The following is a 15,145-nucleotide window of genomic DNA, read 5'->3' on the forward strand; positions in this document are numbered from 1 at the left end:
AAGCCCTCCCACGATCCTCAGAGGTAATGCTCACTCACGTCCTGCGTTTTTCTCCTCGGGTAGGAGAGGCTTCATATTCATTCCAAGAAGTTTCTTGAATCGATCTACAATCATCATAAAACAAAGTCGCTGACTTTGTTATGTCTAAGTCTGCTCCCCTACAAAATCAATGCTCACTTTCATCCAAGATTACTCTAAAATACATGCATCATTTCAAGGACTATCGCGATAGAATAAGTTTCCATCATTTTTTAGCACAATCAGAGTTGGAGCTACATATAGACGGGTATCCTACAAACAAGTCTTGGGCCATTAAATCTGTAATTTGCTTTCCCACTCTTCATACTTGATTCAGTGCATTCGATAAATAAATTTGTCTGGAGAAACCGATTCTGAAATGAAATGTATGGCAGGCTGGATCACACTCAAGGGTTTCTAACAACTCCTTTAATAGGTGCTGTTCCTTTTCATATAGAGTCTTTGGACTCACTATATTCTTGGTTAATCAATTTTAATCCTATTGTAATATCTCAATTATGCTTTTCTTGAATCATTGCTATCTCTCTCTTGTCAGCTGAAGATTGAGATTCCTTTTTGACGTATTCATTCTCTCCTATATCATTGTCAATTCATTTTTGACGTATTCATTCTCTCCTATATCATTGTCAATTTCTTCAAATGCTCTCTACACAGTGGATGGAATTGCCTTCCTGTTTGGCCAATAGGACGCCACTTGGCCAAAACCATGACACTTGAAATATTTACTAGCAGGGATGGCTTTGGGAGTATCTGTGGCCTCCACCTTTTTTCCAGGGTTCATCTTCTGGCTGGGTCGGCTTGGGTGTTCCACTAGGTGTACTCTTGTTACCTAATCCGATGATTGAACTCTATTTGAATGGTGGTGTGGACCTGATCATAGTACTATGTTCTCTCTCTACCTTTAGGGCTAGGGGTCTAGACATCTTGTAATGTCCAATAAAGCTGCAATTATACGACATTGCTAATGGATAATCTTTATCCCCTCAAATATCAAGTTATGATGTTCTCCTTGGGCTCCACTAGCTCACACTTCAACATAAGTTGCTCGAACTCAGTTATGTACTCCTCTACTGAGGTATCTTGTTGCTATAAGTGATGAAGTCTCAAGAATATGATTTTGGCTTTAATGAACTGGTAGTTATTTACATTGTATTTCTCATTTCATCTTTGGTTCAGGTAATGATTTTACTTCTCCCTTCTTGTTGTCAAAGGATCTTCAAGTTCTCCCACCACAAGGAAGCATTATTTCTAAGCTTGATGGTTACAATTCTAACTCTTTTATCATGAGGAATGAATTTTTACTCAAAAATTCATTTCAGTTTTTTGGAGCTACTTGATAAACTCATCCCGATCCATACAGCTGTCAAAATCTAGTAAATCCACCTTTACTTCAAAGTACCGATTTCTCTGATATTCCATACCAAATCACTGGGTTATTGGCCCTTTAGGATTGTAACTGCTTGCTGGAAGGGACTTATGTCTTTCTCTTGCTCTAGCAAGTCACCATCGTGGCTATGGGTGCCCTCATTAGAATATCTCCTTTCAAAGGCACTGAACCCTTGTTGTAGTTGAAGAATTTTTTAACTGTATATCCTTCATAGTAAGCTCTTGGGCGACGTCTCTGCAAATTTCCCCTTTGCAACCTCTTGTCCTTTTTTCCTAATCAGGTTTTTCGGCGGAAGTAGGATTACAAATCAAATGTTGGTCATGGGCTTAGATTTTGGTGGTGGGTGTTGGGGTGATTTTTAGTGGAGATAGGAAAGTTGAATTTTTGAGATTTTAGATTTAGGGCTAGAAATTATGTTAGGGATGATTAGGGTATTGACTTGGTTGATGATTACGTTAGATGGAGTTTTGGGTAGGCATAGGAACAAAATATTCCTGAAAATTTAGGATTTGCTGGGTTTGATGCCAGATTATACTGTTCTAGGCCACCTAGAAGGTGTGACGGAATAAAAAAATGTGTTGGGGAAGTTGTTGCGTGGGTAACAAGATAGGGAGGATGGAAGGCAGCTGAAATTCCGACGTGAATGACACCGGGACAATGAACCTGAACGGAAAACAACAGCTTTCCTGCTGTGAACAGCAATTTGCTCCAAGTTGGACAATATAGGAGGCCTTTGAACGTCCAAGAGAAATCACAACTTTGATCTTATTAGATTATATACATATAACATGAAGGAAATCCAAAGATTCACTGATAGAAAAATAAGCAGAAAGCGTCTCTAAATAACATAACAAAGCTAAGAAAGAGAAACAAACATATAAATAATATTCTCTCTAGAAATAAAACTAATTAGAAAGAAAATGATATGAAATAAGCCTCGAAAAGGAAAATGTTTATATTGAATTTGACAAGGGGACAGAGAATCCTATAAACTGGCTTTCACGGGGTGGGACTCATGACCAACCCCATCCTGCTTTTGTGGGAACTCCCGCAAAACTGGGAGGTGATCATGTTTGGCGTCAATCAAACTAATGTGGAAGGAATACAAAGAGAAAGAAGGTAACATGCCTAGAAGCTATGCAAAATGGCTTGCAAAAACTTGAACTTCTCATAAAACATTCAATACAAATAAATAGAGGATGATTCGCTTTTCAAACTATAAATTATTTTGATAAGGCTAATGATGATGATGTATGTGAGTTTATATATTTGGATGCCATTTACAGGTTTGCGCTCAACTTATACATAGAGAATGTTTTTTCGTACATTATGCATTGGTTGCCATTGATAAGAAGTGAAAAATTCTTTGATAGTTGAAACTATGATATTAAGGAAAAGATTTCAATGCACACATAGTATAAACTATTTATTAAATTAAACCATATTTATGATACAAAATGTTTTTAAGTATATTCTTTTGCATCATATCCTCATGTTATCATTTTTTTTTTATCTTATTGCGGGGAAATATTCCCTTCTTTCTTATGTACTTATTCATCTTTTGTAAATGTAATTTATATTAGTTTTATAGAAATGACAGACTTGTCCCACCAAGGCCTTCTACTGGAATTTCTGCTAGTAGAATTCTGGTACCTGTAGGAATACTTAATTTTTCATTATCTGCAGACCTCTGGTGCTAGTATCATCACAGATCAGCTTTCAATAAATGACTGCACTCGTCTCTTTCATCATCCAATTGGATCAATTCATAGAGAAACTTAAGAGAAAATTACTATATACGTTCTTACTCCAATAGGTAAAATGGTATTATATTTATAGTCTAAGTTGTAAGCCCAGAATAGGAAGAAAGCAAAAATTTGGGCATGACCAATCTGATGTTAAGGAGGACAACACTCAGCTAAATCTTGTATGATAGGCAGAAGAATAGCTGGTGTTAGGCTGCAATGCAGGTAGAGATGCAGGTAGCAGTTGGCAGGCCCGGTGTGATCTGGCATAAGGTAGGAATAGGCAGGTTTCATCTTGAATTGAGTTGGTGAGAGTTGATTGTAGGTAGGCTGTTGGATGAGTTGATTTTAGCCAAGGTTTGATTGCATGAAATGGAATTGATGAGTTGATTTTAGCATTTTCATACCTCTCTAGCTGGAAAATGTTGTTACCATTCCCAACTTGGAAGCATGGTTTTCAGTTGTGATTCATTAAGTGTTTTAGTAAGGATATCTGCAATCTAAAGTTTTGTTGATGTATAATTAACATAGATGATTTCTCGTTCAATTTTCTTCTTTATGTAGACCAATCAATATTAACATGCTTGGTCATATCATGATGGACAAGTTGCTTAGACATATTAATTATAGTTTGATTATCTGACATCATTGTTTGAGGATATGTAATTGAAATTTCAAACCTTTGAGAAGATGTTTAAGCCGCACACCTTAATGAATTTCTTATAAATTTCATGAGCCATGGCCCTGCTACTTCACTGCTCTAAGCTACAACGGAGTATTTTTTCCCCATGTAACTAAATTTTCTTTTATAAATTAGCAAGAACTAGATGTGGATTTATGATTTTTTAATGATCTAGCCTTATCAACATCAATGAATAATTTTCTATTTTTGGTTCATTCTCGCTTTGAAAAATAACTCTTTTTCTAGTTCCTTTTTAAGAGATCTTGTAAAACCATTTATAATATTAAGATGTTGCTTTATGGGGTTATTCATAAATTGACTAACAACAGTAATAGAAAAGCAAATATTGAGTTTAGCGGGACATAGGTGGATCAAGTCTTTCTAATAACAATTGGTACCTTATTTTTTCTATTGGGTTTGAGTCTTTTTTAATTTCAACTTTGTTTATTGTATCCATTGGTGTATTTGTAAGTTTACACCCATAGATGTAAGGTTCTTTTAATATGCTTAATTTCAATTTTAAGCATATATCCCTTGTTTGATCTCACTATTTCAATGCTTAAAAAATATCTTAATAAACCAAGTTTCTTGATTTCAAATTTTTTAATTAGAACACCTTCATCTTATTTCTTTTTTTTATGATTTTTTGTCTTCAAGATATATGATCGAGATATAATTTTATCTTTAGATAATTTTTTGGTGGATCAAATATGGTTATATTGTCTTTGAGAGGTTTCTTGCCTTGTAATTATTACAATGAATTTGTCAAACCAAGGTTTTTATAGAGATTTTTAGCACTTACAAATTTAGTAAGAATTGTCATCTAGACTTTATCTTTCAGATTCCTATTAAAACGACATTTTTTACGGCTAACTCTAGTGATTAATTAAATTTTCGACAAGAGAAGAAGTCAAACCAAGGGTTTTATTGAAATTTTTAGCACTTACACATGAATCCAAACTGAATGTAAGCAATATCAGCTCTCAAAAGTACTTCTCCTAGACTATTATCATAATTTTTTTCTCTAAATTAACAAAAATTATATGTAGATTCTCTTTACTCTCTTTACTCTCTTTACTTCTCCATCAAACCTATTAATAAATATATAACTTCCATAGTAAACTTGCCCCACATGAATCCAAATTGATTTTGATATATTTTTGTTTCACATTGTAACATATGTGTAGTTATACTCTCCCATAACTCTAATATATGACATTAATTTAATTCATCTATAATTTGCACAATCTTATGTATCCGCTGAGTTCTTAAATGTAAGTACCAATTGACTCTTTTTTCACTCATTAGACATCTATTTAGTTCCTAAAAAAATATTAAAAGATTTAGTAAGCAAATAAATTTTCAAATTTTCTAAATATTTTCACAGTTTTATTGGAATACCATTAGGTCGTGCTAGTTTTCCACACATCATTTTCTTTAAAGTCTCTTTAACTTCAATTTTATCAATGCGATGGCAGAAATAAAATTTATTATTATTGTTTACGATATTATGATCACAAAAGTCGATCATATTTTCACAAATTTACTTAAAAGTTTATCAAAACATCTCACCCACTTATATTGAATATCCTCATTTAAAAAAAAATCATTTTTTGATTTTATTCTTAATACATCTTATTTGAACTAAATCTTTACTTTTTTTTTCTCTTTATTTAACTAGTTTATAAATATATCTTTCGCCTTTTTTAGTATCTAATATATTATAAAGATCACTAAAAATAAATTTTTTATCATCACGAATGATTCTCTTAAACTCCCTATGTGCCGCTTTATTTTTTTGTTAATTTTCCAAATTTTTACATCTTATATAATTTTTGTAATTAATATCTTTTTATCTTTTATTGCATATGATTGTTCCAACGTTTATTTTTATTCATAAGAGTTTTTCTTTTTGATTCTCCAAGCACATCTTTTACAATTTACTCAATAGTATTTGTTACTTTCTCTTAAATAGTATTAGCTTTTTCATGAACATCCCAAATCTTGACGTTTACTTATAAAAATAAATTTGTCTTTTTTACGTGTTTCAATCCAATACTATGACAATATTTTGTTCCATTTTTCATCTTCCATTCGTCCATATTATAAGCTAAAACCAATAATCAATATTGGACATTTAAATTTTTAGTTGAGATGACCTAACAATCTTTACAATCTTGATAATTTATTTTTATTATAAGAAATTAATTAATTTACGTTTTATTAGATTCATTCTTAGAAATGATTATATGGTCATTTTCTGTCGTAAATGAAATTTTAACAATAACATAATCATACCAACAAGCCTTTATCCCACCAAGTGTTGTCGACTATATGAATCCTTTCTCTCCATTTGTCATATTGAGTGTCATATTTTCATTTAAGATTCCTAATAAATTAAGATCATTTTTTATACAATATGCCATGTTTTAGTTCTACCTCTACCTTTCTTAATATAAGCCGAATCTTAAACATCTACTCTCCTAATTAAATCATCAGATGATTGACATTAATGTGACCAAATCATCTAAGACGACTCTCTCTAAGCTTGTCCATCACTGGAGCTACACCAACCCCTTTACTGATACATTTGTTACAAATTTGTCTCTAAGAGTCATCCAATTGAGCATTCTCATCTCTACAACATTTAACTTAGTTTTATGCTTTTATTTTATAAGCCAACTTTCTGCGCCATAAAACATTGCAAGTCGCGCTATCATCTTATTAAAATTTCTCTTAAGTATAAGCGGTAATTTTCTATCACACAATAGACTCGCCACATTCCTCCACTTCAACCATCCAACTTGAATTGTACTATTAACATCCTCGTTTATGTCACTATCACTTTGAACAATATACCCAAGATATCTAAAACGTTGACCCCTTTTAGTGATTTAATCTCCCATTGTTACAACTCTGCCACTAGATCTACTACCATTAATATTACATTCCATTTATTTAGTTTTAGATCTATTCAAATGAAAGCCTTTAAACTCTAATGTAGGCCCTATAATTCAAGTTTATCATAAACTTTTTCTCTAGTCTTATCCATAGGAAAAATATCATCAACGAAAAACATACACCAACGTATATCCTTCTCTAAATGCCCAGTAAGTGCTTCCATAACTAAAACAAAATGATATGAGCTTAAAACCGATCCCTGATGCAATCCAACTGAAATAAGAAAAATGCTTGGTCAGTCCTCATATTTGAACACGAGTAACAACTCTAGTATACATATCTTAATGACTTGAGTATAAGTCATATCAACACCTTTCTTTTCTAAACTTCCATTGGAACCTTATCATTAGTTTTTTCTAATTAAAATCATATGTAGATCCTCCTCCTTGCTTTGCACTTCTTTATCAAATCTCTCAATAAATTTATAGCTTCCATAATAAACTTATTCGTGCGACATAAATCCAAACTGATTATGAGAAATCTTTATATCACGTCTTAACTTATATTCAATTACTCTCTCCCATAATATTAATATATAACACAATTTCAATAACAAAATCATAAACTAAAGCAAAATTCAATATGACTCAATATTCTTTGTTAGTCACTTCAAACTCATAGCCACAATGAATACTTTTAAAAACGAATAACACTATACCAACATGTCTATTTAAATCTCATACAATAAAAATTTTTTCTTCAAGAAGTATTCTTTTTATTAATTATTCCAGGTCATTCCAATTTTTTTTGAATATATATTTAAATGTATTTAAGGAGCATAAATTCTTATAACATTAAAAATCTTAATATCGAAATAATCTTTAGAGCTATTATTCTATATCAAACTCTATTAATTTTTATAATATTATCTTTTAAACTCTTATTTATAATTATATATGTATCATTTTTTGTACTACTCATACCTGAATATCAAAATTTAAAGCCTATGATATCAATATCATTAGTTTTTTCTCCAAACCGTTTAAATTCTTGGATGCATAAGATATTCATTTTCTTATGAACCGTAATAACTACTAAATCCATTAATTTATTGATGCGAGTACCTATATTTCAACTTCTTATCATAGTATTTATTTCTTGGACTATTTTCTTTGCTAGCTTCCGCCCACAATATTAGAATATTGCTTATTTATTACTACACCCAGACAACGATGCTATGCTTTTGCAAATTTTCACTGTACTCAGGCTATGCAGTGCATTGCTTTCAGGGGGCACCCTAGCATTGACACAATGATTTAAATAATTCATGTCATAGTTTTTTAACAAAAAATTTTACTCTAGTTGTTGACTAACTTTCAATTTTCGTATTCAGGATTTGTGACTCGAGAATGATAGTGTTAGTGGAATACTTTTTTGAGGTGCATAAAATTTGTATGACCAAGGAGGTGTTACACCCAAAAATTGAGAATCAGGAAAAAGTTTGATAAATTTAAAAATATCCCAAATTTTGCACATTTTAGAATTCAATTGAATTGTTCTTATAAGATTCTATGCTTGAAATCAATCATTTTGATATAAAACACAATATAGTAATTTCAATTGGATTGAGAAATATAAAATATGGATGCTATAAGTTTAATTAAAAATTAATTTACCTTATTAATTTTCCTAATCCTCCATAAATTCCATCTCTCTACTGTTCATAGTCGATTCCCCATTTTCTTGCATATGCAACGGTTGGATGAGATTCGATGGCTGCGATCCTCTGGATTTTCGTTAAGTGTCACACCCTTCTCCCTCTCCCTCACTTCACTCGATCGTCTGGAGGATCCCGTAAGCACCTGCGTGAAGCTACACTTGGGCCACTGTAGCAAGAGGCACGAGCCGAGCAACACTAGAGAAGCCGCAACTCACAATATGAGCTTTTGGGGAGAAATTGGTAAGTGTGAAACCCTCATCTGTGCTATTCTACGTATTTATTTTCTTCCTCACACTTGTTTTGATATTTGCTTTGATTTTGTGCGCTTTTTGCGTTTTCAGTCACCATAGCGGAGGCATACTTGCGTCGAAAGTTATGAAATTGGTTTGTGGGTTATCGTAAGGGATTCAACTAGAAATCAGTGAGAATAGGAGAGGATTAAGGGTTTTGAAGGAGGGGGAAGTGGAATAGACAAGTTTGGTGAAGGGTCGGTTATGCCGAGAAGCTCGTTTGAGGTATGTGTTGACATTTAAGACATGTTTTGGGTTAATGAACGTTATGAATCAATTTTCATGAAACCCTAAGTTGCCCTAGAATTCCAGGTTTCTACTTGAGGCGGTGTGCTCTAGACGATCATTGACAAACTTTTCGTGGAGTTGCTTCGTCAAATCAGATGAAATAATCTTGTACTAACTTAAAAAAATGATTTTCAATAGATTTTCATATGATTTTTCGTTTGAGACGGATGCATGTAGAATTTTTTGCATGTCGTTGATGGATACGTGCATTAAATTTATGAATAAAAACTAATTTCTTTTTACGATACATGTGATGTTATTATATTATGATCATGCTATGATACATATGACTATGCTTATGATATTAATCGCTTGTATATATTCTTGGTTGTGGTTCATGCCTGCGACATGAAATGTCTATGAATGTTTGTTAGAGATATTTTGCTTTAAAAAATCTTACAAAGAATGTTATTAGTAGACTATTATTACATGGGTGCTTGTAAGTCTGCTATGTAAGGATGTTGCATTCTTGACTTCTGGTGTTCAGACAACGATGAAATTCTAGAACTTTTGTGATCAAACGGTAACAAAACATATGAAATCGTTGGTATCAGAAGGACTATTGATAATGTTTATTTTTTTGGGGGGGGGGGCATCCTTTATCAATGGTTAATATGACTTTTGGGGCAGAATGACGACTCATGATAAGACAAAACATAGAAATAGTTAAGACCTTTATATTTTCAGGTGATATTGCTATGCTATGATGACATTACTTTGATGTTATGATTACACGACTATGATGACATTTCTATGAATGTGAATATTCTTATGATTATATAGTTATGACTATATATTCTTTCTTTTTATGTTCTATACAATTCTAGCGTGTTGTGATTTATGTGTAGATATGTACAGTTTCATATGAGCACACACATTATTTCTTTTCCGTGTATAAAATTATTTGTTAGCATTAATTATTTTGTTGAGCTTGTTTTTGCTCACTCTATGTTTACTTTATGGAAGGGACAATACATACTAGAGCGAGTATACATGTTTGATTTGTACAACTTTTGATCCGTATAGTTTTTGGAGCTTGTACAGAGTTTTTGAGTACGTACTTTTATTATGTTTGATTGCAGTTCATTTTATATGCATGATTTGATGATATGTTTTTTCATACTTTCGAGTATGAATATGAATGAATTTTAAAATGTAATATATCATGTATATTTGTGGCTATTTAGTTAGAGTAGATCATCACCTAATGAGTCATGATTTTGCAATTGAGGATGAAGGTTGGTGAGAGTTAGTCTAGCTGGATCGTCCGCCTCTATTGCACCTAAGCCAACCCTTAAAGGAGGGTCAGATGGGGTCCTGAAATCTTTAGGTTTTGCCTTGTGCTTGTCCAGCTCTTCCATCTTGTGCGTGTGTGATGTTTCACATGAGTCTCTACTGCTATGGGTTAGGGCTCACCTCTTCTTTTTTGGCGCCACGTTTTGGTGTTTGGCAGTTTGCCAGTCGCTGTTTTTAACTCCAATCATAGATTCTGGTTTCGGTCTTCTCCAACATTAAAGTTGCCTTTGTCTGCATTTTCAATTTTTTCATTGCAAATTTTTGCTCTTTTTTCATGTTCAATGTCATGTTCTATTCTTTTGATGGGGATATCCTATTATCTTGATTTTTCTTATTTCTCATTATACACTGTCGTTTCTTTGCATACCACCTCTTGCATTAACTGCTCCCTGGGTTTTAATTGGCTCTCTAATGATTAACTGCTCCCAGGGTTTTGTTCGGCTCTCCGATGAGGTCTCCACTTTTTTACCAGGGGACCTTTGGCTTTCTTAAAGCTCCTCTTTCATTCCTTTTGATGGTTTCTGTGCCTTAACATTATATAACTTCCGTGTGTTCATGTTTTTCGTGGTTTGAATACTGTTGGCTTTTACCATCTCCATCCGACAAATTTCAGCTTTCTTTTTTCACAGGGATTCAACAATACTTCAACAAAAATTGGCTTCATCTTATAGAGGCAAGCTGCTTTCTTCTTTTCTGATAAGTAAATTTCTGAACTTGATAAACCACTCACCCTCTAAATTATTGGCAATTTGTTTATGGGTTATCCCTACATGGATGTAATTGCCAATTCCAGTTTCATTTATATCTAAAGTGTTATTATTCTATTAGGCTCTTCAATCGTGGCATATCATTACAAGGCTTTACTTAGAAGCAAATTATGCTTGATTTTTCTCATAGCACGTACTATATTAGTGGCCTTCTATTGTGCACACTAACATGGTCCCCCCCATTTTGATTGTTCTGTGGAACCCCCTTTCTCTCTTGTTTCGATCACATTTTCAACCTTCCCATGCATTATTTCTACAACTTAATTCTTCATTGGTTTTTTTTGAGAAACTTTAACCGTTGGATGCTGAGATAGCTCATCTTCCTAGGATTTTTATGTCCAGAGTTTTAGTAAACATCTCATTTTGATAAGCTGTGGATTGGATTTCTATCATATGATTATTGGTAGAGGGTGTAATTTGAGTACTTTCCATCAGCATTGCTCCTATTGCTATATTTTTTTTTGTACAAGTTTTTTGACTATGTCAAAGCTCATTTTGTACTAAGGAATTCTAAATATAAAGCACACGACCTTCCATATTCATGGTCCGTTTGGTTTGGCGTCCGGAGCATGGTGCTGGGAGTGACTGTGAATTTTGGCCGTTTGGATGATGAAATCCCGCTGCTTGGTTAAACGCCGGCTGCGGATTGAACCCCGCGACTTGCATTCGAGGGTTGGCTTTTTAGAAATCTTACTCGCCGTTCAACCCCTTATGTTCGACTCCGCTGCTTTGCCCTAATTCGCTTTGTTCGACCCCGACTCCCTCGTCGCTATGTTTTTGAGCTGTCCCTCCTTCCATTTCTCTGCTGTTCGGTGGTGCCATCCCTATTCGCACCTACCTCCCGGACGCCCTCCCAAACCGCACAGTATCATCTCCTATCCCCTATCTCGCTCCTTTTATGTTGTTTGTTCTTGTTGTCTCGTTGTTGGGGCTTCGGTTGTTTGTTCTTGTTGTCTCGTATGTTGTTTGTTCTTGTTGTCTCGTTGTTGGGGCTTCGATTCGGTGATTCTTGTGTTGGCCGTGACAGAGTTAAGGGAACAAATTACGGATGCGTTAGTAGGAGGCTGATAGGAGTATTTGTAATTTATTCAGTACTATGTATTGAATATTCAATACTATATTTCTTTTATTTAAAGTAATTTGTATTTTACATTTTATATTTATAGTTTGAACTATTTACACTATTTGTAAGTGTAATTTTTTTCTCATTTGCTTTTCACATGTTTTTTTTAAGTGATACGTTTGATCTTTATAGGTTCTTCTAGATGACCTATTGGTCGCTGTTGGTTAGCATTACATGTGAAATTCTAATGTAGGCAACCAAGTTCCTCTCTTCTTTTCGGTGCATTAGTTACATGTGAAATTCTAATGTAGGCAACCAAGTTTCTCTCTTCTTTTCGGTGCATCGGTTTATGGGGTTCTTTAGAATGATTTTTTTTTGTAATAAGTTTTATGTTGGTTAAAAACAACCAAGAGCTCATTTTTGTAAAAGGTCCACTGTCTTTTTATAGTGATAGATTCGTTTGTTGATATGCTGAGTTCTCTGAGACCACATGCTTGCAAAAAATTATAATTAATTAATTCTTGTAGCAATTTCAACTTCTGTTATGACTAATGAATTGTCTTTTTAATCATTCAGGAATGATGAACTTTAGGATTTCAGGGACCTTTCGACGAGCGCTCTGCTATTGCGGGCTACAACCTTCCCTACTGACGTCACTCCGGACACATAGCTACGGGAGAAAGTTCTGTTGGTGCCCACGGTGGACAGACGGTCCGAAGAAGTATGAATTCTTCCAATGGGCACAGTTCGACAGATTCCAATAGTGATCCGGCTTGGATGGCATCCCCGGAGGACGACGTAACTCGGGACATACACCGACTGATTTTAAAATTAATATGATAATTTTTAAATATAATTTTCATACTTTTTTTAGTACACTTGGTACTCACTTCTTATCTTTCTAGTGTTTTGAAGTAGTTTTTTGCTTCCCAAGTATCAAATATATTGCTATGACAGTTTTGTTGCAAACATTACTGCATAGGAGTAGAATGATCATTTATCCAGAAACAGTTGCCACACAACTGTTTTCAAACTTTAAAAAAACAAGTAGACAAATAACTTTCCTGCAACAGCTTCCTGGGGCAGCTACTGCAAACCAGTTTACTGGATAAGCTGCAACTACCCCAAACAGACCCTCAATCAACTACCTAGTTGGTGGAAGATTTTCTTTTCATTAATTCACAGCTATTCTTGAAATTTAGATCAGTTGGTGGAAGATTTTCTTTTCATTAATTCACAGCTATTCTTGAAATTTAGATCAGTTGGTGGAAGATTTTCTTTTCATTAATTCACAGCTATTCTTGAAATTTAGATCCGGGTTCAGTCTATCTTCTAGATATATTAATTGATATTCCTGCCCATATTAGTCCATTAGTGTTGGCCACTTCATCATCTATTGATATTATCAGTGAAATAAGTATTAATTTCTTAATAAACATCAACTTCATTCTATTTGTGAACATGACAATGAGAATATATCTCAACAGCTATTTGATTTAGATTGGAGCATTCAGTGTTTAATTCTTTTGTGGATAAGTGATTTCACGTTTTTTTATGTAAGAAGAGGCATAAAATAGAACAAATCTATCATCACTCACTAGTCATTAAGCTAGACTGTTTGAACAAATATTTTTGATGATTTTGTCGATCCATAGGATGTTTATCCTTAGCATTTTGTTATCTTTTTGTTGTGCTCCGATTCTAGTTTTCTGTTTCAAGGCAATTACCACACGTTTTTTTTTTTTTTTGGTTAGCGGGCGAATTGCTCGTAGATTTGTTCCGAGTGGCAATATTCTAAGGCCTGTGTTAAATGAATGTGTGACTCCTTTTACCTGCTACTGGACCCTGGCTTTGATTCTGCGCGGGGAAGATCAACTCATTCTTGTATTTCAGGTACAAAAAGAATTCCCCTCGGTCTTTAAACAGTCTTGCTTCTGGTTATGGATATCGGAATTGATTTTGCAGGAATTAAAACCACCACTTAAATTGCTGATTCCTATATGGAAGGCTCTGTGTTCATCTTTTGATGTCCAAGATGGGAGCTGCTCTTCATGAAAGCCGATGTTGTCAGGTTTCAGCCCCCTATGCTTTTGATAGATTAGTTACGCTGCAGAGCACATGAAGCAATCAGTTTGATTTTCATCGTGCATTCATTTTGTTCATGTCTTATTAATGTTGATTTTAACACTGTGCAGTGCATACAATAGTACCGTATCATTTCATGCTTGGTAGGCCGTTTCATTTTTTTACTTAAAAAAAATATTTACCTGTAAATTTATTGGACGCGATGTGTCAAGGCTGTTGCCTTTTCATGCCAACTTGTTTGCTGACAGATATTCAGTCCAATTTAAGCTGAATTTTTTAGGGAACTTAAAACGCTTTCTTCAAACGCTTTCACTCATCGCAATGAATGATGTTACATTACTCTCTCTCTCTCTCTCTCTCTCTCTGTTATGCGATCAACCGACACAGTTGGTCAACCTTAAGATCTGAGACGACCAATCAATGCCGTAATTTTATTTTCATTACCTTGTAATCTTTATTTCGACAGATGTGTCGATTCAGTAGCCACCCAGACACCTATTGTAACTGACATTTTTTTATATGTAATTGTAATCTGAGATCCTTGTAAATAAGATGTCATGACATCAATAAAGAGATTTTTGGATTCTTTCAATTAGGGATCCCCACTCTTCACACCCCCTAACACTTTAGAATTCTCAGACTCTCTTGAATTCCCTCTTTCTTTCACTTCTTTCCTCTCATCTCTAACTCTTGGGGTGTGTCTTTCAAGAAGATAATTTAAGATTCAACATTCTAAAAGGTGATGTGGTGAGCGTGGATATGCCACATACAAGAAGCCTAGTCAATTACAAAGGAGAATCTCAACAGAAGGGCCCGCAATGATGGAATTCAACGGAGAATCTGTGATTCAAGAGATTTAACAAATCCAGAGCTGCGAGAGCA

At 34.0% G+C, this 15,145-nt stretch overlaps 1 protein-coding gene across 1 annotated transcript in view; it reads left to right on the plus strand.

Annotated features, from left to right (window-relative positions):
• LOC110032608 overlaps positions 1-14,552 on the plus strand; it is a gene marked incomplete in the record, with an annotated part of 50,536 nt that extends 35,984 nt beyond the window's left edge. Inside the window, 2 exon segments of the mRNA XM_020736280.1 lie at positions 13,933-14,071; positions 14,144-14,552. Coding sequence (XP_020591939.1) covers positions 13,933-14,071; positions 14,144-14,233 — 229 coding nt within the window.
• Between the last annotated feature and the right edge of the window lie 593 nt (positions 14,553-15,145).

Source organism: Phalaenopsis equestris, unplaced genomic scaffold (assembly GCF_001263595.1).
Source record: "Phalaenopsis equestris unplaced genomic scaffold, ASM126359v1 Scaffold000981, whole genome shotgun sequence".
Classification (NCBI taxonomy): Eukaryota; Viridiplantae; Streptophyta; class Magnoliopsida; order Asparagales; family Orchidaceae; genus Phalaenopsis; species Phalaenopsis equestris.